The sequence below is a fragment of the Aquarana catesbeiana genome, linkage group LG09 (assembly GCF_042186555.1).
Source record: "Aquarana catesbeiana isolate 2022-GZ linkage group LG09, ASM4218655v1, whole genome shotgun sequence".
NCBI lineage: Eukaryota > Metazoa > Chordata > Amphibia > Anura > Ranidae > Aquarana > Aquarana catesbeiana.
Window position 1 is genome coordinate 68,711,589 of NC_133332.1, and position 24,105 is coordinate 68,735,693.

Below are 24,105 nucleotides of genomic sequence, written 5' to 3' on the forward strand. Positions count from 1 at the left end.
TTGGTCTTTGATAATTATATTTTAAGGAGTAAGAAAGCCATTGAGCATTGCGATCTACCTGAAATATTAGTTTTGGTTGGAGACAGGACTATATGTACAATATTGTGTCCTTATTTTGTCCCATGACATAATTAGGCATTAGGGAAAAAAAAAAAAAAAAATTGTACGGAGTAGAATAGCTGAATTCTCACTTACCAGGTCAAGGGAGGCCTGTGACTCTGAGAGGTTTAGCGTATAGATCCCCTGCTCAGCTCCCAGGATGACATGCATATCTATAGTGTACACAATAAGACTTATAGAGGGTGGAGGAAACATAAAAAGTGCTATAGAGAGAAAAGAACAAGCTACATACCTTTCGTTGTAGGATGTCTCCACGTGGTTGCTGAATGGATTTTCAGAGGACATCCATTAAATATCTTTTTCAGTTGGAACTCTCCCTGACATGAAAGATATAGGATTATAAAAGGGGAACTATACAATGCAAAGGCAGTCTTATATCTTCAGATGGCATGTAACTGAAAGGGGACATGCAACACGTTTCAAATTTTAGTGTATAGGGTAACTCCACTTTCATGGAAAAATGTATTAAATAAAAAAATATATAGCATATGCAGTTGCTACAAAAGCAACATTTGAATATAATGTTGATAAAATTACCTTTCCATTTCAGTCTGTAGCACAATAAATTTCTGTAACATTCAATACAATATGGAAATCTGAAGGTGTCCTGTACACTGTTGGTGTATAGAATGCCTCCAAAAATGTCATTTCCTGCTTGTGTGATTGGCTCAGTGATTTTTCAGAAGTCTGCACTAACATACAAATTTGATTTTAGGAACCCTCTGTGACAGACATTTTATTTTTGTTGAGATCTCCCCAAGGGTTAAAGGGATGCAGACACTGCAGCTTTTCACATTAGAACACAGAGAGTGCACCAGCTGATTATAATGAACCAGAATCAGTCTGCAAAGGACATGGTGAAACATGGTGAAACAAATGGCTATTTATTCACAGCAGAAGTAAGTAGAAATCTGCAACAAAATTTGTTAAAATCCTTGCAATATATATTGATCACACAAACGGGATTGTCTTTTCCTCAACAAAAGCAGGGTTACTCTTTGACAGAGTCTTAGACTTTGAATAAGAAGAGAGGGAGAAATCGTAAGACAGAAATTGATCGATGTGTTGCAGCGTATTGACACGTCAGATTCAGGGGTGTTAATATAAATATACCAATGATTAGAGGGAAAATGGCAATTATCGTTGAACATTAGGCAGACTATTGCCATAGCACAGAATAGGAGTAATCATGGCCCTCTAAGTGAATATAAAGTGAACCCATAAAAAAAAAAAAAAAGGATCCAAGCTTTCTTCCAGCACCCGAGCCCCAGACCTCAGGTCACCCCCCCCCCCAGACTAGGGGGCGCCCTGTGAGGGCCTCCAACAGCCTCCTCAGCACTCCATCTCCATCTTCCACCCGACTGCCCCTGCTGGCCTGACTCATTACTATTTATGAGGTAAGCTGCCCCCTGCAAGCCCATTTTGCTGGGGATTGGCCAGGATCCTCATAAATGTGCATTACAGCCCCTCCTAGCTTCCACCCACTACATCTAGAACCTTCTCCAAGGCACCAGAAGAGCTGTCAGATGACTCATCCAGCCTCCCTGAGTCACTCAACCCTAACCCAGATTCCACCCAGGTCTGGCTCTCAGCCATGCCAATTTACCTACTCTAACAACTAATTATGAACATCTAGCACACTAGCTAAAGGGTGTTAGACTTGCAAAAATAGAAACCAGTGCTAAGAAACCTGTCTAAGATTACCTCTTTTTTTAATGGCAGTTCCCCCAGATGTTATGGTAATCAAAAGGCTTCAATACTTTCTGACTGACTGACCCAGAGGAAGAATGGAGATCAGGAATTTTTATTCTACCTGATGCATACTTGCTCCAGGTCAGTGACTCAAAGTACTGAAGCCCAAGACAGCCATGCAACAAACATTCTCAAAGGGAAGTAAACCAAAAGGTAGCCTCCATAAGTCCCCCACTACAAGATTACTTTAAGCTTCAAATCAAGCAATTGGTGCCTTCTCACGTCATTCAACTGTGGAAAAGTCAGAGCCTTGATTGGTCACTGGACGATTAAATGTCAAGGGCAGAATGGAGCAATGGGTGGAGGAAGGAGTTAGTGCCATCAAAGACTGCCAAATCCAAATTTGGATCTTAGACCTAAAATCCAAGGAATGCCATCAGAAAATTAGGATCAAAGCAATTTCCTGCAGGAACTTTAAGGCTCCATGCACACTAGTGTTTTTTGTAAGCTCAAAAAACGCTAGAGAAAAGAGCTGATAATATCGTTTTTGTGCTGGCTTGTAGTGTTTTAGTACTTTTTAGAAGATTTTAGGAGCATTAGCCTTTTATTAGCATTTTTACAGTACACAAAGAAAAAAAAAACGAAAAAAAGCGGTTAGGAACGTTTTAGTAATTTCTGCAGGGAAAACGCTCCCAAAAACCCTAAAAAAAAAAAAAATTCTGCTCCTAAACGTTGAAACTGTTACATGGACGCATAGCATAACACTATCATCTTCTATGAGCTTAAAAAAATGCTAGTGTGCATGGAGCCTAAAGTGTACAAGGTGTGTCTAAAAAGTTCAGTAAATGGTCTAATACAGGGGTCTTCAAACTATGGCCCTCTAGTTGTTCAGGAACTACAATTCCCATCATGCCTAGTCATGTCTGTGAATGTCAGAGTTTTACAATGCCTCATGGGATGTGTAGTTCCGCAACAGCTGGAGGGCCGTAGTTTGAGGAAGAACATGGTGTGTCCCACTGTCCGCAAAGATTTGGGTAAGCGGAATATCTGTTTCCGGTTTGTGCCGCACAAGCTGACAGATGAACAGAAAGCAAAATGCTTGGGAACCTCTGGAGATTTCATTACCATGTGTGACCAGGATCCATCCTTTCTGCGAACAATCGTCAAAGAGGATAAGACCTGGTGCTACCAGTTGGATCCAGAATCTAAACAGCAATCGATGGAACGGCGCTCACTGTCTTCCCCTTCAACCCAAAAGGAGTCGCCTGCAAAGTCCAAAGCCAAGCCGTATAAAAGGCGCACATTTTGCGGCTGTGGCGGCAATCCAAGAATGTGTGACAGCGGTTCTGTGATGATTCCTAAAGAGGCCTTTGCTGCCATTTTCCAGAAGCTTTATGAACATTGTCAAAAGTGTGTTTTGAAGGATGGCGATTATTTTGAAGGCCAATACAGGTCATTTGTGTGTATCTTCTGTTTTCTGATACCACTTACCAAACTATTTAGACACATCTTGTATGTGAACTCCAACAAAAACTTCCCTTATTTGCTCCTTTTGATCTGTTAAACATACCACCGAACAGGGCGTTGCTACGCAGCTATCTACAGAGTCGGCTTATCCTCGTCTGTCCTTCCCGGGAACACCGCGGGAGCGGTAAGAGCTTAAAAGGGGAATGCGCGACTGACATAGTATTGATGTTACATGCCCTTATATTATGCAAACATTGTGAGTGTTTTTTTGTGAGATAATTTTAAATTAATAAATAATTGTTGTACTGGATTACGCTATGTGGAATTTTTTTATGTATTGCTTGCAATGAGCAAAATACAGATGAAAAGTGTCCAGTGAACAGCGATTATCCCTTTGATTGATAAGCGTGTTAATCAGCAGGGTGTGGTAAGTGGATTACCTACAGGGCTGTGGCACAAGTGGTGTGGTGATGGAGACTTGGGATCGCTGCTAATATTTTATTCCACAATCGTCTAGTTTATACTCACCTGCCTTTGCTTAATGGACTTTCACTGAGTGGATCACCATTTGATACTTTGTTTGGACTCTTAAGCAATTTCATTGATATTTTTAAATATTTGCTATTTTTGCACTAGCGCTGCTAATGTTTTAGAAATGTTTCTTTGACATATATTTCATGTATACCACCAAACATGTTTTGTTATATCTGTTTGAGAATTAAAAAAAGAAAAAAAAAACATACTGCCAGAAATCTTGTGAACTGAAAACTTCCTGTGTTATCTGCCCCACTCGTATCAGTTAGCATTGTTCCCAGTTCTCTCTGTGGAATACAGAGCACCTTCCACCCTAGGACAGAAAGTGTATTGCTGGTAGGATCACCAGGTGAAAAAAAAAAGCCTAAAAGAAAAGGTAAAGCCTAAAAAAAAAAAAAATTAGCAACCACATCCAAGGACTTGTTGTAGGCTACAATATTGTTTTTTTTTTTAAAGATACACTTTAAGTTACCTGTACCTCAGGGGTACTGGTTGCTTTTTAGACCATGGCAGGTTTACTTTAATGCACAATGTTTATTTAACTTGAGTGTATTTTTAGAGAAGTATACTTCTGACAGGATAGTGAGCTGCTCTACATGTGACTCAATGCTAATTTTAGGTGCTATGGCTCAATAAATCAATCTGAGATCTTACCCAGAAAACCAATGCCTTTGGCACTCAAGCACAACACATCCATCCACAGCATTCAAAACAGTCAGTCCACGTACAGCAGCTGGAGCTGTGTCAATGGAGTTGATTTTCTGCAGGCAAAAAGGCTGTATACTTTGCAAGGAAAGTTGCACTTTGCATGGGAAATTTCCCCAGTACTTAGTGAATGTGGTGAAATTTCACTTTGCAAAGAATACCCAATCACATGCAAGGAAAGAAAAACAAACAAACAGAAAACAGCATTTTTACTTGAACATGATTTGGTGATGGAAGTCAGCGGTGCTTCACCTCATTTGCTAAGCTCTGGAGAAAATTCCTATGCAAAATGCAACTTACCTTGAAAAGTGAACAGTCTTTTTGCCTTTAGTGAATCAACTCCAGTGTATTTGGCATGGCCTAGATACAGAGTTTTAATGCAACATTAAATGCGTACCTGTTTTGCTTGTGTTCTTCCTTGCTTTGGTGGTAGAGACGGGGGAGACAAAGACTGAAGGTCACGTATCAAGAGAGATGGTTCTAGAAGAAAATAGACATTGTTGGAGATATGTAGTCAGGTGCAGAACAAATGGCCATGACAGGAGGCAGCATTGACATGGAGGTCAGCAGAAGGAACTGGTGAGAGTTGCAGTGGACCCAGGAGGTCAACACTTCCGGAAGTGTGAGTTTCCCAGAAGACTTTGTGGGAATAATAATGTAAGGAACAGAGCAGAGTTCAGCAGCACACACAGTTGGAATCTTATGAATGTTCTCTTCTTTAAGGTAAATGCATATGGACACGAAAAAACTTGTGTTTTTATCAGGACAGCAAAAAATTAATGGGAGAAGAATTTTACATGTGTTTAAGCATACGGATATTTACATGTCTATACATATGAAAACACAAGATCTTTATGAACCTTACTTGTTTTTTTAGCAGAATCTGTCTGTCAGCAACATACTGTTTAAATACATCAGTAATTTATTATAAAATGTATTGTATTGTAAATGTAATGAGGAGGTAAGCAAAACCTTAGACAAAGGAGTGGCTTTGGACGTAGTATATTTGGATTTTGCCAAAGCATTTGACACAGTTCCCCACACACAGCTAATGTGTATGGTAAAGTCTACAGGCTCGGAAAAATCAGTTTGTAAATGGATAGAAAACTGGCTAAAAGACCGAATTCAGAGAATAATGGTTAATGATTGTTACTCTGAATGGTCTAAGGTTTTTAGTGGTGTAACCCAAAATTCAGTGTTGGGACCCTTACTTTTATATATATATATATATATATATATATATATATATATATATATATATACTGTATATGAATGATATAGGGTCTGGGATTAAAAGTACCATTTTAGTCTTTGCAGATGACACCAAGCTGTGCAATGGAAAAACGTTCTTACAGGCTGTCTCCAACGTACAAGCCAACCTCACTGTTTAATTGGGCAACTATGTGGCAAATGAGGTTTAATGTTGATAAATGTAAAGTTATGCACTTGGTGGCTAAGAACATACATGCATCATACATACTAGGGGGGAGTACAACTGGGGGAATCAATGGTGGAGAAGGATCTGGGTGTTTTGGTAGATCATAAGCTTAATAATAGCATGCAATGCCAAGCTGTAGTTTCCAAAGCAAGCAAAATCCTTTCTTATATTAGAAGAGGTATGGACTCCAGAGAGAGATCATCTGGAATATGCAGCTCAGTTTTGGGCACCAGTTCACAAAAAGGATATTGGGGAACTGGAGAAAGTGCAGAGAAGAGAAACCAAACTGATACGAGGCATGGAGGTGCTCAGCTAGGAGGAACGATTAAAGGAACTGAATTTATTCTCTCTATGAAGAGGAGATTATGGAGGATATGAGCAACGTGTATAAATATATAATGGTCTATATAGTGAACTTGGTGTAGAGTTATTAACTTTAGGGTCATCACAGAGGACCAGGGGGCACTCTTTACATCTGGAGGAAAACAAATGTGATCTCCAAATACGGACAGGCTTCTTCACAGTAAGAGTAAGAGCTCTGTAAGTCACAGTGATGGGATGACTATTGCACAACATAACTGAACCAGAACTTGCAGCAGACTTGCAGAATGTTTGTAAAGAAAGTTGATTTGGAGTTATGCAACACGGGCTTGCTGCAATTGTGCAACAAACTTGTGAAGCCTGGCAAGTCAAGCAATAGCTTAGCAAGTGATATTCAAACTTGCAGCTCAATTGCTTGCTATCTGAGTATAATACATTTTTGTTCTTGGGTTTAGATATTCTTTAAAGCATGTATGGTGTACCAGAACCATCTACCACATACTCCAATCCATTCCAGGTTGGCCTATCCAGCTGCTGCTCTATGCTTAGCACTACTCACCAGAGCTAGCTGTGGACAACTGTTTCCTTAAACTTTCCTGAAATGCTTGTGCTGCATTTCTGGGTGCACTGGGTGCACTGGGTCCACTGGAACATCGTACCAAAGTGCTAGGAGTGTGTAGGCGATCCTGATCCCGTTTTACATCAGCAGAGGAGGTGCGAAATCTGGGCTGCAGTATAGAGGAGACAGAGTAAATGAGAAAGGGGAACAGGTGTTGTATGTAGACTAAATTCACAGAGATGAGCGTTACCTTAGGGGGAAGCGGAGGGGGAGATTCATCAGCAGATATGTCATTATGGAGGTCCACACTGCCAGGTCTTGGGGAAAACAAAAATAAATTCGTTTAACACAGATTATTTTAAAAGGAAATACAAACCATACCTACTTATGAATACAATGGCACAGAAACAGGGGGAAGCACATACTTCTGAAATATTTAATGTACCAACAGGCATAAGATAAAGGTCACCCAAGCTGGTCACAGACCAAGTGATCTGAAAAGGTGAGCCATTTCAGACCAAGGCTCTCAGCAGCATCTATATTTATACTTCAAAAGCCTAACAAACACCACAACTTGCTCAAAGAAAACACTCATGCCACTTCTCTTATAAAATTGGATTAAAGTGGCTTGTTAAAATCTTGGCCACACGTCTAAATCCAAGCCTGGGTGCTTTGATTGTGAGAGATCAGGTGGGTGTAATTCCATGGAGACAGGCAGGGGATACACTGTATAAACCCTCTTGTTACACGTGCAAGTCGTGGAAAATTCTCTTCATGCTCCTATTTTTGTATTTCAAATAAGCATTTGGCTTCCTCTCATGGGACATCTTTTCTTAGTATTACAACAATGATTTGGCCAACATTTGTTGTCCTGGGTCAGATCCTTCTATTTTAATCCAACAGCACATTTACAATATGCAGACTGAACCACTTATAACCACATATGTTGAGGAACCAAACAGGGATGCCCACTGTCTCAGTTCTTGTTGGTTTTCGCTATTGAGCATCTTGCCTGTTTAATCAGACTCTTCCCCAATATTAGTGAATTGGAGTTGGCAAGTCATCACCAAAAACTCTGCTTATTTCCAATCATGTTGTGTCTTTCCAACCTAATGCAGTTTCTTTCAGTATTTGGGACATTACAGACTCTTGTCTATCTGGTAAAATCTAGGGTTTTTAAAGCCCAACTCTAGGAAACCAAAAAATCCCTTCATTGCAGTGGGGCTGCACTCTAATGCCACGTACACACAGTCGGATTTTCGATGGGAAATGTTCGATGGGAGCTTGTTGTCGGAAATTCTGACCGTGTGTAGGCTCCATCGGACATTTTTCGTCGGAATTTCCGACAAACAAAATTTGAGATCTGGATGTTAAATTTTCCGACAACAAAATCCGTTGTCAGAAATTCCGATCGTGTGTACACAATTCCGACGCACAAAATTCCACACATGCTCGGAATCAAGCAAAAGAGCCGCACTGGCTATTGAACTTAATTTTTCTTGGCTCGTCGTACGTGTTGTACGTCGCCGCGTTCTTGATGATTGGAATTTCCGACAAGATTTGTGTGACCGTGTGTATGCAAGACAAGTTTGAGCCAACATCTGAAGAAAAAAAAACATGGATTTTGTTGTCGGAATGTGCTATCATGTGTACATGGCATAATAGTTGAGGATAATTGGCCTGTTATAGACACATACAGCCTACCTACCTTCTGAAATCCTGGAATGAGTATAATGTTTCCTGCATGGACAGAAAGCAGGAGTGAAGATGTCACTACATTTTTACTACATTTTTTTATGCATGGGCCCAAACTGTGGCCAGTTCCACATTACTGTCTTCAAAAAGACACCCTGAGTGACGCAACCAGTGCTGTTATGTGCTAATCTTTTTGGAGGCCTGGGACTACCTCATATCTCAAAATATTACTACGCTGCAAAGATAGAACAAAGTCCACTCTGGCATGCCATCCATGATGTCCCACTTGCTGATTGCTTATCCAAGCTTACCTTGACAGCCCAATGACCAATAACAGTCTTCAGTGGCTACCACCCCAGTACGGCGCACTCTTTGAAATTGTGGAATTACATCAAATATTCTAGTGGTCTCATATCTCCCCATTCCCATTTATTGTCCATTGTAGGGAACTTCGTGATAATTCTTGAATTTATGAATCCTGCTGCCTTTTGCAATCTGATTAGTTGCAGCATAACAACAGTTTCTTGACTATCAAACTCCTCAAGTATGAAACCATTTCCAACTCTCTAAAAAGCCTCTCATCCAGACAGATTTTTTTTTTAATTTGCTATCTCTGGGTTAAACTCTATCTATGCCGTTTACCGTGTCACACGAAAGACCCAACCCAGAAAACATCACTGAAATCATGCTGTGCCCCTGATGTTTTTTGTTACTGCCAATGACTTGAGGTTGGCTTCTACCTCCAAATGTCCTAGCACAGTTTCAGCCCTGGTAACAAAATGATAAACTTCTTACAAGATGGAATTTGGTACAGATTAGGATCTCCAGAGTCTTACAGTTCTACACATCTACCAGTTTTACAGCTTGTCAAATGGCGAGCACTTTTGGCCAAATTTGGTGGGAATGTTCAATTGTGAGGTACTACTAGACATAGGAAAAATATAAAGGGTACATTAGACAAATTATAGTATTTATTTATAATAAATACACAATGTTACCCAATGAATAAAGTGCATAAAATATTGATAAATCTGAAATGTCCATAACAAACATTCGTGATCAAATCTTCTTGTATATGCTCCAACACCGTGTATTCTAAAGTGCAGTGTGCTTCAAAAATCTCACTTAAAAGGTGCTTCACCCGAAGTGATGATGAAATACGCTGACCAGATAGCCTCGGACACAAAGTGACCATAAAGCATGATCGTATAGAGAAATCCTCGATTCAGTGATATAGCCCCTTCAGGAATCTCATTCCAATCAATCATCCATGCGCAGGAGAGACTGGATCCCAATCCAATATGCAATTTCTAAACTTAAAATTCTTCACCTTATGTATCCTCTACTTCATTTATCCAACTTGCATCAAGTGATTCTGTGGAATTAGCTCTGCCACAAAGAGCCACAAAAGGTAGGAATAGTGTAATATTGCTTTATAATTGCTTAAATATAGAACTTACATAGTCCAGTATAGGTTCAGCAAAACGAATAAACAGCTCAAGGGAAAGCAGAAGCAGATAGCTATAGGATAGCTTTTTTTAGGATTTTTTTGTATTGAACAAAAAAAACAGAAAAGGTGATCCAATTTTTTAACATGTACTACAGACATTGCAGGCTGGCTGCTCCAATGAGAATAGCTGAATGGACAGGCTAGAAACCTGTTGCAATGGTTACTGTCACCTTCAAAAATCCACACCAGCAGTGTCTTTCTTCCAGTTATTTCCTGCTCCTCCCCTAACCCTGTTATTCACATAAAGATTAGTGCAGGGGTGTCAAACTCAATATCATCGCAGGCCACATTTTGGTTGCCTTCAAAGGGTCGGTTGTATCTGTAAGTATCTGTAAGACTATATAACTGTATCTACTCTTTATCATATTAAATAATGAGTGTAAATATATAAACTGGTGAACCGCGCCGTCTCTTTAAAAAATGTGTTAGCAGCTGACACAGCAAAGGATTGATTTGCAAAGTGGAAAAACTGTATATATGAGAAAGTGCAGCGCTGGTAAGATATCAGTAGAATAGACAGCAAACTAATATGTCTACATACTCAGTACAATGACCTCATATGCAAGTGAAAATAACAAAATGTAGTTCTATGTTCTATATAGAAAGGTTATAAAATCCCCATACACTCACATAGACCAAAAGTGAACAAATAAATGATTACAAATAATATTAATATTGTGAAACAAAAAGGGAATAAGTGCATTCAAGTGAACATCTAAGTCCATGAACAACTATATATGACGACATGGTGACTTGAAAAACTTGGTGCAGACACTTTGTCAGTAAATAATCCACCACCACTATAAGGCTTACCGGAAAAGTTGAACCCAAATAGGTGTACGCCTAATGAGTCCATAACTGCCTCTGCATTCGATTATTACTGGTTTTAGATGATAGAGACGAGCCTTTCCATTTCCACTAATTCACAATCTGCACCCCCTACATCTTCAATACTACAACACTCCAACACTTTCTGCGCCTCCTAGATCCCATATTACTCCACCCACCCCCATATCCCCAGTACCCTGACACTCTGCATCCCCTGCATCTCACACAACTCCACATTCTGCACCTCGTGCATCCCTCGTTACATCTCTTTACACAAGCTTCATCCCCTTTACTCCAAACCCTTCATCTCTCACTACTCTTTCTGTACCTCCGTCGCCCCTGATTCTGTATCCCCCATTATACTTTACCCTGCACCACCTGTAAACCCAACTACTGTTTCTGTACTGTTTCTGTAGAGGAGAGTTATGTCCTCCTTTCTGCTGCTGACTGTTGAGACAAGGTGGGGATGGGGGTGGAGGCGAGGGGGGGTGCTGTAGCTGCAGGAGAGGTGCAAGGGCCCCATTGAATGGCCTGGCAGGCCGGATTCGGCCCATGGGCCTTATGTTTGACACATGTAGATTAGTGTGTACAAATTTATGGATCACTCAGCAGTATTTAGAAGATACTTTTGCCAGTGATTAGACTGTGCCTGCATGTTCAGCACTATGTTAAAGTCTGATGCTTGCTCATGTGTCCAATATAAAAGGTTACATTACATTGTTAAAATGGAACTGAACTAAAAAAAAATTAAGATTTGTTATGTTATAGGAGACACTTGGAGAAATTAAGTAGAGCCAAGTAAAATGTACATTTTGTCTGGAATTCCTCCTGAAAAGTGGCAGCGTACTTCTTGGTATATGAGGTGCTGCTGCCTCTGACTGCTAGTCATGTGATGTGACTACTATGCTGCTCATTGTTCTCCTTGCTGGTGTAGTAGAATTTCATATTAACCAATATATTTTATGTTATTCATATTAATTTGCATATGTTTTATTGATAATATAATTATTATTCATATTATTATTGTTATTATTACATAGTAGTGGTCTTATCAAATATTATTATTCAATAGTAAATCAATAGTTATTAATCATTATTAATGTATACTATGTTATTCCATAAAAAAAGAGAAGGTCTTCATTTTTAAATGTTGAAATTTAGATGACCTCTCTGCTTCTTTCTGATATTTTTTATAAGATAGTCACAAAGTTTGCTGGGTGAAAGTTTATTAGGATACTTCATAGTTTTTAAATTCACTAATTAAAAAGAGAAACACTTTGACAGCAGTTGAACTGCAGCCTGATAAGATAATATTCCTTAAAGGTAATAACTAATCATTGTCAAGAATAAGTGATAAAAAACTTCTTATACTAATGATTTTAAAATAATTATGTGGAATATGGCAAAGTAAGGTACTTTAATTTAATTTGACAGGGTCAAAAGGTCTGCTTGTGCCCTCATTAAAACTGTTAAAATACATTGAATAAGAAGAACACTGATGTGTATGTATGTATTGATAATTAGACAATACTGAATAAAGTAGTTAGCTTTGTGCATGTATGTATATATCTATATATATATATATAATATATTGTATAGTGAAAAACAATAAGACATAACACATAAGGTGGGGTTATTGCAAGTTCATTCCCCAAAGACGTAAATCTGTTATCCTTGAGTTGGTAAAGTCTTATCAGGACAAGGAGGGTTTGATTTAACATGACTGGGTGCCATAGTGTCTCTATACAAGTATTTTAATGGGTAAAGCCATAGACAAAACAGTTATAAATAATTTTAATAAACATGTAGGAATTCTGGAAATGAATAAGTTTGTCTGGCTGTACGACAGGTGTCAGATTTTTTGGTTAGTTACATTGACGTAGATCTTAGCAACCAATCATGTTGTACCTAATATGCTTGCATTGTAAGAAACTGTATAAATTAGACCTGCACTCTGTAATACTTTGAACATAAACCTGTATGTTCCCAGCTGTTGTTAATAAACCTGCATCACTAATGTCCTGTCTGGTTCAATACATTACTATTCTACTTCACTGAAGGCTATGATATGAGGAAGAAAAGACTTCCTCAACTAAGATAGCCGCCTTCACACAGCGGCACAGTGCAGAACAAGACATGGCATGTAATGGGGAAAATATCAGCTGCAGGGGGACCATAGACAGTACTGGTCACTAGTTCTTTGCCCTCTTCCTGCCTTTTGGGGAACAGCTTCCAGTGTTCAGTTCCTCTAAGTGGCTGTAAACCCTTACAATCCACTTTTTGCTACAGGTAAGCCTATAATAAGGCTTACCTGTAGCTACCCCAGATATCTCCTAAACCTGCACGATTTAGGAGATATCCCCTGTATCTGCATGTGCATGCCGTTTGCTTCAATGAGTGTGCCGTTACCGCACGGAAGTGACGTCATCGCGGCTCTGGCCAATCACAGCGCCAGAGCCGCGATACCCAGAAGTAACTCCCGGGAGAAATGTGGCCTTCGATCTCAGGTGAGTATTACATAATGAGCTAGTATGCTGTGCATACTAGCTCATTATGCCTTTGTCTTGCAGGTGTTAGTTTTTGTTTTTTTTTTCAAAGTGGGTTTACAACCACTTTAAGTAACTGGAGAACTGGCAATATGTATAGCTATGCAGGTAAAAGCTTCAGTACATCAGTTGTTTGCTGGGTGGCACGTTAAGACAAACAGGGGGCTAATCCACACTCCTATATGGCAATTTAAAATGTCTTATTGCTAGCTAGAACGCCATAAAGATTCGTATTAGCAAGGACCTACTACAGCAGGGCATGGATCAGCTCTGACATCATACTCATTATTTGTTGCAGTCTCACACTTACATATCAACATCGTCATAGTCATCATCGTCGTCATCATCTTCATCATCAGAGCAGAAGCTGTAATATGAAAGTCAGTGTTAAATACCAGCCTTTAGTACATGCTAAATGAACATATTTGTGATATTTTAAAGGAATGTAATGCTGAGAGGAATAGGGGGACATATTTTCTGGGATACCTGATTATGAAGTCAGGAACCTTGATATGTTAGTCCCCACTGCTGGCAAGTAAATGTTTAGAATTAAATATATATTTTTTTCTAACAATTACAATACAGCCTAGAACACATGGTCCATGTGTGCATGCCAGTATGTTGAGGTGGAGAGGCGTGCTTACTCCCCGTGTGGGATAACACAAGTTATAGTCCTTATATCCATTCATACTACATATGTTTTTAGATACATAAACTTGTTGGCTCTGAGGGATCCCCTCCCCTTGGTATGTACTGTTTGGGGGAGCTTGGGTGCCCTGTTTCTAGTGTATTTGTACTGTGAAACCTGTTGAATGACACTCTTACCTAACCAATGATGCAGCTATTTGAGACTGCAAAAGATCGGTGCTTCTATAGTATACAATTAAAAGTGGCTAACCGACTTCCAACATTGAGCAATAAATTAGCGGAGGAGAGCAAAAAAAATCCCAAGAAATTCTTTAAGTATGTAAACAGTAAAAAAGGGAGGACAGACCATATTGGCCCCATAAAGAATGAGGAAGGACATCTGGTTACAAAGGATGGGGAGATGGCAAAGGTATTGAATTTATTCTTCTCCTCAGTCTTCACGAGGGAATCGGGGGCTTTAGTAACCAAAACTGCAGTGTTTATCCTCATGACACATCACAGGAAGCACCTCCATGGTTAACAGAGGACAGAATTAAAATTAGACTTAATAATAAATCACCGTGACCAGATGGCTTGCATCCAAGGGTACTTAGGGAACTCAGTCAAGTGATTGCCAGACCGTTGTTCCTAATTTTCACAGACAGTCTACTAACTGGAATTGGAGAAAAGCCAATGTAGCACCAATATTTAAAAAGGGCCCAAAATACATCCCTGGGAATTACAGACCAGTTAACCTAACATCAATAGTATGTAAACTCTTGGAGGGGATGAGTTGCCAGCTAGATTAAGGAAGGCCCGTAGACATGGTGTATCTGGGTTTTGCAAAAGCATTTGACACAGTTCCCCATAAACGTTTACTGTACAAAATATGGTCTGTTGCAATGGACCATAGGGTGAGTACATGGATTGAAAACTGGCTACAAGGGTGAGTTCAGAGGGTGGTGATAAATGGGGAGTACTCGGAATGGTCAGGGGTGGGTAGTGGGGTCCCCCAGGGTTCTGTGCTGGGACCAATCCTATTTAATTTGTTCATAAACGACCTGGAGGATGGGATATAAACAGTTCAATCTCTGAATTTGCAGACGATACTAAGCTAAGCAGGGCAAAAACTTCTCCGCAGGATGTGGAAACCTTGCAAAAAGATCTGAACAAATTAATGGGGTAGGCAACTACATGGAAAATGAGGTTCAATGTAGAAAAATGTAAAATAATGCATTTGGGTGGCAAAAATATGTATGCAATCTATACACTGGTGGGGAGAACCTCTGGGGGAATCTAGGATGGAAAAGGACCTGGAGGTCCTAGTAGATGATAGGCTCAGCAATGGCATGCAATGCCAAGGTGCTGCTAACAAAGCAAACAGAATATTGGCATGCATTAAAAAGGGGATCAACTCCAGGGATAAAATGATAATTCTCCCGCTCTACAAGACTCTGGTCCGGCCGCATCTAGAGTATGCTGTCTAGTTCTGGGCACCAGTCCTCAGGAAGGATGTACTGGAAATGGAGCGAGAACAAGGAAGGGCAACAAAGCTAATAAAGGGTCTGTAGGATCTTAGTTATGAGGAAAGGTTGCGAGCACTGAACTTATTCTCTCTGGAGAAGAGACGCTTGAGAGGGGATATGATTTCAATATACAATATACAAGGCTATACATGTGTGGATCTAGAGTTCCAATTCCTGTTTTCCCTACACGAGATGGAGCCAATATCTAATTTTGCACAGTTAAATGACCCAAGTTAGCATTACAAAAAAACCCCATTTTAAGATGCTAATGCCGGATCCACATTTAGGGTGTGGAAATGGTAACCCATGAAGCTGCATAGAGTGAAACCATGTGGGCATAAATATACTTGTGGTAGTTTTTCCCATTTCCTCCACCCAGTGTAGTTCACTGATTTTTTTAATTGCCAATTTTGTCATTTGCATCTAAGACCTTGGCTGGTAACATAACCAGGACAAAGTCAACTTCATTGTGATACGTGTGTAACAATGCCTTACAGTTAAGTCTTTTATGTATGATATATTTGTTCAGACAACAGTATGACATGATGAGACATTGTTATTTTCTGTACCTATACAATTGTAATCATATGTGTCTTTACTTGTATGTTACAATCACAATAAAATTAGTTTTATTACAAAAATGACTGACCAGTTGGGTATAATAGGGAAAACAAATTATGTGTAGGAAGGAAATAATTCAGAATTGAGCATCAAAATAAACGCACTTAAATATTTTTAAGATGTCTCTTTTATGAATTTACTGTATGTCAAATAAAAAATGTTTTAGATAAAAAAAAGTATACTTTGCAAACCCTAATTAAGTAGTGCCTCAAAAGTGCCAATGTCCATGCTGTCAATTACCATTTAATCTTAGTTAGGGATGTGGTTTGATGAGCATAAGATGGCTGGTCCAGCAGCACTGAATACTAATCATAAATACTTTCAACAGCAGTGACGGCTACATGCATTTACACACGTTGCATCGCATTGTTCTAAAAAAAGCAGGGCCTGTCCTACTTTTCTTTCAGCGCAGGGCAATGCCCATCAGAGCAAGGCACTGGTGTGACCTGCTCCTATGAAAATACATTGCTTTTACAATGTATATTATACACTGATCATTGCATGCCAGCACATTTGGTGTGAATGGACCCTAAAAGGTGTTAAAGTGCAAATTCACATAGGCCACATTCTGGTTGATTTTGCTACACTTACCAATGCATGAAGGAGAAAATATATGTTGTTTTCAATGAGTCATGTTCCTACCAATGCATTTTATTATAAAGTGAAAATGACCATCCGACAACCATAGAACTAGATTTTGGACATTTATGAGTACTCTGTGAGTACCCTCATTGCGATTTGTTACTGCTGAGAAGGTGATAGGTTTGGCTAGCCAAACTTTTGTTGACAATGTAATAGCTTTGCTGTACAAAGAAATACACACTCACCAAGAATACAAAAACATGTATGCTCTCTATATAGTTTTGACAGTATTTTTGGTCACCAGGAATTGAAAGAAAAAGTTGACCTTTCCTAACTTACCTTATGTATGGGGGTGGGCTTTGAGGTGCCTGAGGTCCCAATTCTGGGTCAGCCTTAAAGACAAAAGAGATAATGCTAAAGCAAATCAGAATGAACACTGCTCTGAACTATGATATCCAGGTAAGGAGTAGCTGGTAAAAACGGCACACCCAACTCCAGGTGCTCTAAAGCTCAGGATGTCCTTCCTTCATCCAAAACGAAAGCTTGAAGAAATCCAATGGAAAATCCGGCACTACTGGATTCATCTGTGATCTTTATTATATCATACCAAGTTTAAAAAGACAGGCTACGCATTTCAGCTGTGAACAAGGCTTGTGCCAAAACACGTCAGCCTGTCTTTTTAAACTTGGTATGATATAATAAAGATAACAGATGAATTATCCAGTAGTGCCGGCTTTTCCATGGGATTTCTCCATAAGGCTTAAGCAGCTGAAATAGTCACTGTTCCAGTAGAAGTAATCTCCTAATAAACTGCTGCTTGTTTTCCTATTTCAATCTATATTAACCACTTCACCTCCAGAAGATTTAACTCCCTTCCTTACCAGGCCATTTTTTTTGTGATACGGCACTGCATTACTTTAACTGACAATTGCACAGGCATGCAATGCTGTACCCAAACAAAATGTATGTCCTTTTTTTTCCCCACAAATAGATCTTTCTTTTGGTGGTATTTAATCACATATGCCTTTTTTATTTTTTGCGCTAGAAACAAAGAACAACAGACAATTTTGAAAAAATTATATTTTTTACTTTCGGCTATAAAACCTATCCAATAAAAAACGTAAAAAATCTAATTTCTCCATCAATATATCTACATAATCCTGCACAGCGTGGCCGCCCTGTAGCAGTAAATCTGCTATGGGGCCGTTGGGAAGTGGTTAAAGGAATGGAAAAACATTTTTCCTAATTTTAAATGGTCTGCCCACACGAAACCAGTGGACAATGGTGGGCTAGATCTCGTGTTGGGCTTCTTTATTTTTGGGGGAAAGATCTACCAATGTTAAAGAAATTTACACCACTCCTCTACCTTCTGACCAGTTTCACAACCATATGTCATTTTATTTCCCCAAGAATGGATTGAGCAGTGTGAGCACATGAAAGAGAATGTACTCCCGTTTACCACAAATAAAGAAGATATTCTGTATCCTGGTTTTGTTGCAATTTTTTCTTGTGAAATTGTAAAAAAGCTCTCAGATGGGGTTCCTAGGTCTGCAGATCCAGTGTTTAAAGTGCATGCTACTTTTTTTAAACATAGGAAGGATAAAATTTATTTTAGATAGCATGGGGAAGGGTTAGAATAGCTTTATTCTGGTATCACCAATGAAGAAGTTTCCCTCCTTCATGCTCTAGTGACACCCTGCCACACTGTGAAGCACAAGGTGTCACTGAAATAGGAAATTCGGGAGAAGTCATCCAAGGAGGGATATAGATGTAGCAGGGAGTTGGTTATCTTACCCGCAGTATCAGAAGACACTGTGCAACATTGTTGCAGTGAGACTGCTTCCCTCTAGTGCCAGCTAAGACTCTGTGTCATCACATCCTGCCAGCAGAGTGTTTACCACCAGGGAGAAAAGCATACAGGAAATTGTAGTCCCAGGACTCGAGTTTCACATTCAGATTGAACTGTATAGAACTACAAGAGCCAGAATGCTCTGGGGGAAAAAGAATCCAAAGACTCCATCTTGTTTGTCTGAGGGAATTCAGACTATACGAGGTAGAGGAAAAGATTAGACCTAGGGGAGAGGTGCTGCCTCCCAGGTCACTGCATGATTTCAGGCATCCACAGCCAGTCGGGACATCCAGCCTGAGAGAGAGGGATCCCAGGTGCGTAACCAAATCTACTTAAGGAATGTTGTCTCCTATGGTAACAGTCCTTCAACAGTTCCTAACTCAAACGTAACAGTTCTTTCAGCTCCACTACAACTGCTCCTGTAGTTCTTCAACACTGAGCTCCCGGTCTCTCACTAGACCCTCTGATTCACTAACTATGAATCCCTTGAGCACCTCCAAGGTTTGCAGTGGAATCCCCTCAAGCGTCACCCCTGCTTCTCTGCTGGGTCCCTAGCTTGGCACTCTGGATACTTCTCAAGCTTCACCCCTGCTAACCGGCTTGGTCCCTGGCATGACTAAAAAGGCTGCTCTGCAAGCGTCTCCTCCGCTGCTTGGGTCCCTGACTTGATCACAGCCTGCAGTTACCCGATTCTCCACCGTGCCCCTTCGGTGAGAATATGGTTCTGGTACTTGCTTCAGTTACTCACTGTGGTCCCTGGTAAAGGCGATTGGTCCCTTTGTGATGACAGCTTCCCTTCTACCTCTGACCACTGACAGGTTTTCCGGCCGGCAGAACCGTCACTTCTGGTTGGACTGCAAGCCGAAATCCCAACCCTGCATTGCTTTATCACTTCTGGATAGGCCCTCGCACAGCCTAGCAGCCAGATGCCCCCAGGATAGGCCCAATCTCCGACCTAGCAACCCGGGGCAGACGACACACATCCACCCAGACGGCAGTCAGGGTGGCACAGAACATAGATCACCTGACCTCACCTGAATATATAGGTTCTCCCAGCAGGCCAAGGGATTCAAGAAAACCCCTGCCCATTGGCTGAGATACCCCAAATACCCATAACCTGACCTTGGGTTCCCCTTCTCATATCTAGTACCACCAAGTACCACCTAGTGCTAGAAGAGAAAAGTGCAACAAGGCCAAACTTAGGGAGAAAATCAATAGATCTCTGTCAATCGACCAAGATAACTACTCTTGGCAAGTAAATTTGTGAGGCGCTCCCTGACTAAACTCCAGGGTGCTACATGTATAAAAAAAACAGAAAATGTTTTCACACCAGATGATAGGTGAATCTGCCTGAGTTTAATAAAGGCGGGACTGATGAGCAGATGATGATAACCAGGTGAGCCACTGAGGGATCAATGATTGCTGAAAATTATCCGGCAGCTGAGCAGCCTGAGCACAGAGAAGGAAGCTGCTAAGGTCTATGAAAAGCACGGAGGAGGACAGGAGCATGTATGTCCGAGGATGAGACCCCAGAACGTTCCTCCAGACCGTACCCTTTCCAATGAACAAGGTACTGTATGCACCCACAGAACCTGCGGGAGTCAATGATCGATTGTATCTCATACTCTTCATGGATCTCAAACTGAACTGGACGAGGACGTGGTACAGAGGTGGTGAAGCGGTTGCACGCTACAGGTTTTAATAAGCAAACATGGAATACATTTGAAATACGCATGTTAGAAGGAAGGTCTAATGCGTAAGCCACTAAGTTGATCCTACGGAGGATACAGAAAGGCCAAATATACCGCGGTGCCTATTTCAGTGAGGGAACATGGAGTCGGATGTTGCGAGATGACAGCCAGACCCTGTCCCCAACCTGGTAGGAAGACGCAGGTAGGTGTTGGCAGTCAGTATGGAGTCTGTACCTATGACTGGCACGTCGAAAGGACTCTTATACCTGCACCCAAGTGGAACGGAGTTCACAGAGATGCTCCTCTAACACAGGAATTATTTGAGGAACAAATGAGTCAGGCAACATGGATGGTTGGAAACAATAATTCGCCATAAACGGAGACAATCGGGAAGCGCCATTGACGGCACTATTGTGAGCAAACTCTGCCCAAGGTAAGAGGTCTGACCAGTTGTTATGTTTGTCAGAAATATAGCAATGTAGGAACTGCTCCAAGGCTTGCTTGGCTCGTTCTGCTGCCCCATTGGACTGCGGGTGAAACACAGAGGAAAGGGAAGCTGAATTCCCAACTGTGCACAAAAGCCTTGCCAAAACCTGGAGACAAACTGACTACCCCTGTCCGAGATGATAACCTTGGGTAGCTCATGTAACCAAAAGATCTCCCGAGCAAAAATGGATGCCAGTTTTTTAGATGTAGGCAACTTCTTAAGTGGAATACAATGGCACATCTTCGAGAACCAGTCAACCACCATAAGAATAACTGTGTTACCCTGGGAGTTGGGTAACTCCACAATAAAATCCATAGACAAGTGGGTTCAAGGCCTCTTTCCATTGGGTATGGGTTGTAGGAGGCCCACTGGAAGGTGTCATGATGTTTTACTCTGAGCACTGTCAAGATCCGAGAGGTTAACAGGCAACTGTTAGACAGTTTAGTCAACTTAAAAGGCTTTATTCAGCAAAAAGCAACATACAATTGACAGGCTTTATATTCCTAGGCAGTTCAAAAACACAAAAACTGTTCTTAGCAGTATAACACAGTCCTTTTAAATAATTCTTAGCATCCCAGCTATAGCATATCACATAGCAAAATTCCAGTTCAGGATAGCTCACCCAGCAGGTTCGAGACAGAGGCAACAGGTGTCCTTCCAGCATCAAGCTCTCTTTAGGCATCCAATCATAGGAGAGGACGGGAGGAGAGGACAGAGAAGAAGACATTGAGGTCATCGCTTGCCGCCCGCCGCCGTCACCCGCTGCCCCACCGAGACGGGGTAAGTGGCGGGCAGACGGCGGGCGGGGGGGCACAGCATTCGATGGCTGCGTTTGATGGCACAGTGGCTGCGTTTGATGGCACAGTGGCTGAGTTTGAGGGGCACAGTGAGGCTGCAATTGATGGGTTTTTTCAGAATTTTTCAGTTTGTTTGCGCATAAGTGTGTGATTTTATGTTAGTATTACATTGTTTATCCCTGTATGTTGTGGTCGTTCAGGTGCTTATCTAATAGTTTTTTTAAATTATCTATGAATGAAACTACTGTCTGTGGAAGAGAATTCCACATCCTTACCCCTCTTACAGTAAAGAACCCTGTACGCAGTTTAAGGTTAAACCGCTTTTCTTGTAATTTTAGTGAATGGCCACGTGTCTTATTAAATTCCCTTTCGCAGAAAAAAATTAACTTGATTGAAGTCCACCTGTGGTAAACTCAGTTGATTGAACATGATTTGGAAAGACACACATATGTCTATATAAGGTCCCACAGTTAACAGTACATGTCAGAGAACAAACCAAGCCATGAAGTAGGAGGAATTGCCTGTAGACCCCCCGAGACAGGATTGTATTGAGGCACAGATCTGGGGGAAGGGTACAGAAAAATTTCTGCAGCATTGAAGGTCCCAATGGGCACAGTGGCCTCCATCATCCGTAAAAGGAAGAAGTTTGGAACCACCAGGACTCTTCCTAGAGCGGGCCGCCCGGCCACACTGAGTGATCGGGGGAGAAGGGCCTTAGTCAGGGAGGTGACTAAGAACCCCTTGGTCACTCTGATGCTCCAGTGTTTCTCTGTGGAGTGAGGAGAACCTTTGAGAAGAACAACCATCTCTGCAGCACTCCACCAATTAGGCCTGTATGGTAGAGTGGCCAGATAGAAGCCACTCCTCAGTAAAAGGGCACATGACAGCCTGCCTGGAGTTTGCCAAAAGGCACCATTGAACTCTTTGGCCTGAATGGCAAGTGTCATGTCTGGAGGAAAGGAGGCACCGCTCATTACCTGGCCAATACCATCCCCACAGTGAAGCATGGTGGTGGCAGCATCATCCTCTGGGGATGTTTTTCAGCTGCAGGAACTGGGAGACTAGTCAGGATCGAGTTAAAGATGAATGTAGCAATGTATGAAGACATCCTTGATGAAAACGTGCTTCAGAGCGCTCTGGAGTTCAGACTGGGGCAAAGGTTCTTCTTCCAACAGGACAACGACCCCAAGCACACAGCCAAGATAACTGGAGTGGCTATGGGACAACTCTGAATGTCCTTGAGTGGCACAGCCACAGTCCAGACTTGAACCTGACTGAACATCTCTGGAGAGATCTGAAAATGGCTGTGCACCGACTCTCCCCATCCAACCTCATGGAGCTTGAGAGATCCTGCAAAGAAGAATAGAAGAGACTGCCCAAAAATAGGTTTGCCAAGCTTTATACTCAAAAAGACTTGAGGCTGTAATTGGTGTCAATGGTGCTTCAACAAAGTATTGAGCACAGGCTGTGACTACTTATGTACATATGATTTTTTTTTTTATAAATTTGCAAAGATTTCAAACAAACTTTTTCACGTTGTCATTATGGGGTATTGTTTGTAGAATTTTGAGGAACATAATGAATTTAATCCATTTTGAAATAAGGCTGTAACATAACAAAATGTGGAAAAAGTGAAGCGCTGTGAATACTTTCCGCATGCACTATATTTTGCCCCTAATGGTTTCTAATCTCAAAGTGTCTCTCCACTATTAAGTCCCACTAAAGGGCAAAACATGTCAGAAAACGACAGCCTGTGGAGTGTTTCTGGCAACGTGAGCTTAATAATGTTGTTACAGATTTGAGGAGTGCAGCTCAAATTTTTTTTTTCACTAACATTTGGGAGCTGCTGGGGCCAAGAGTGAGCTCCCACCCGCGGGCCGTGACTGACTTCACTAGGCTGCCTAGTGGGATGGTAGAGCAGTGTCAGAGGGGGAATTCTGTGCAAACATTGAATAGATGAGTGTTCCTTGTTTACAAAAGCCCAAGGGGACTTAAATTGCAACCTACTGTGTTCACCAGTATACAGTATGAGGATGCAAAGGTCAATTTTATGCCTCATAACTTCTTGAAATGCAGAACAATCATATCTAAACACTATGTAGTTGCATGAGACACAGCAAATATTATATTATCCAATTCTACAAAAACTCCCAGAAAATGTTAAAGAACTAGGGTTAGCATAGTTAAATTACCCTTGCTACTCTTGGTTCTTCCCTTTGTGTCTTGTTCTTTAGCTGGCGCACTAAAGGAGAAAAAAGGGTAAAAAAAAATCCACAGACAATACAAACACATCTCTCCTCCCCATCTGTGACCACTGCTACTCACACTGAATGTCTGAGGATGAACGGTTGGCTTTGGGGTGGCGTTTTTTGGAGAGGATGCGAGAGAATGCTGAAAAGAGCTGTGAGACATCAAATGTTTTGTTAATCATGTAGTTTTAAAAGTAATAAAATGAAGTGCTGATGATAATTCCATGACACACTAAACACTTCCCATTAATAAAAATTGAA

At 41.0% G+C, this 24,105-nt stretch overlaps 1 protein-coding gene across 5 annotated transcripts in view; it reads right to left on the reverse strand.

Annotated features, from left to right (window-relative positions):
* MAP4K1 (mitogen-activated protein kinase kinase kinase kinase 1) overlaps nucleotides 1-24,105 on the reverse strand; it is a 353,135-nt gene that overhangs the window by 41,948 nt on the left and 287,082 nt on the right. For 4 of the 5 annotated variants that reach the window (XM_073598728.1, XM_073598727.1, XM_073598730.1 and 1 more), the window contains 9 exons: nucleotides 23,921-23,996; nucleotides 23,788-23,837; nucleotides 17,111-17,163; nucleotides 13,726-13,782; nucleotides 7,087-7,153; nucleotides 6,837-7,005; nucleotides 4,916-4,998; nucleotides 353-437; nucleotides 196-272 (listed from right to left, as the gene is read on the reverse strand). In XM_073598728.1, the coding sequence (XP_073454829.1) occupies nucleotides 196-272; nucleotides 353-437; nucleotides 4,916-4,998; nucleotides 6,837-7,005; nucleotides 7,087-7,153; nucleotides 13,726-13,782; nucleotides 17,111-17,163; nucleotides 23,788-23,837; nucleotides 23,921-23,996 (717 nt within the window). The remainder of the gene's footprint in view (nucleotides 1-195; nucleotides 273-352; nucleotides 438-4,915; nucleotides 4,999-6,836; nucleotides 7,006-7,086; nucleotides 7,154-13,725; nucleotides 13,783-17,110; nucleotides 17,164-23,787; nucleotides 23,838-23,920; nucleotides 23,997-24,105) is intronic. The other variant, XM_073598729.1, reaches the window with a different exon arrangement.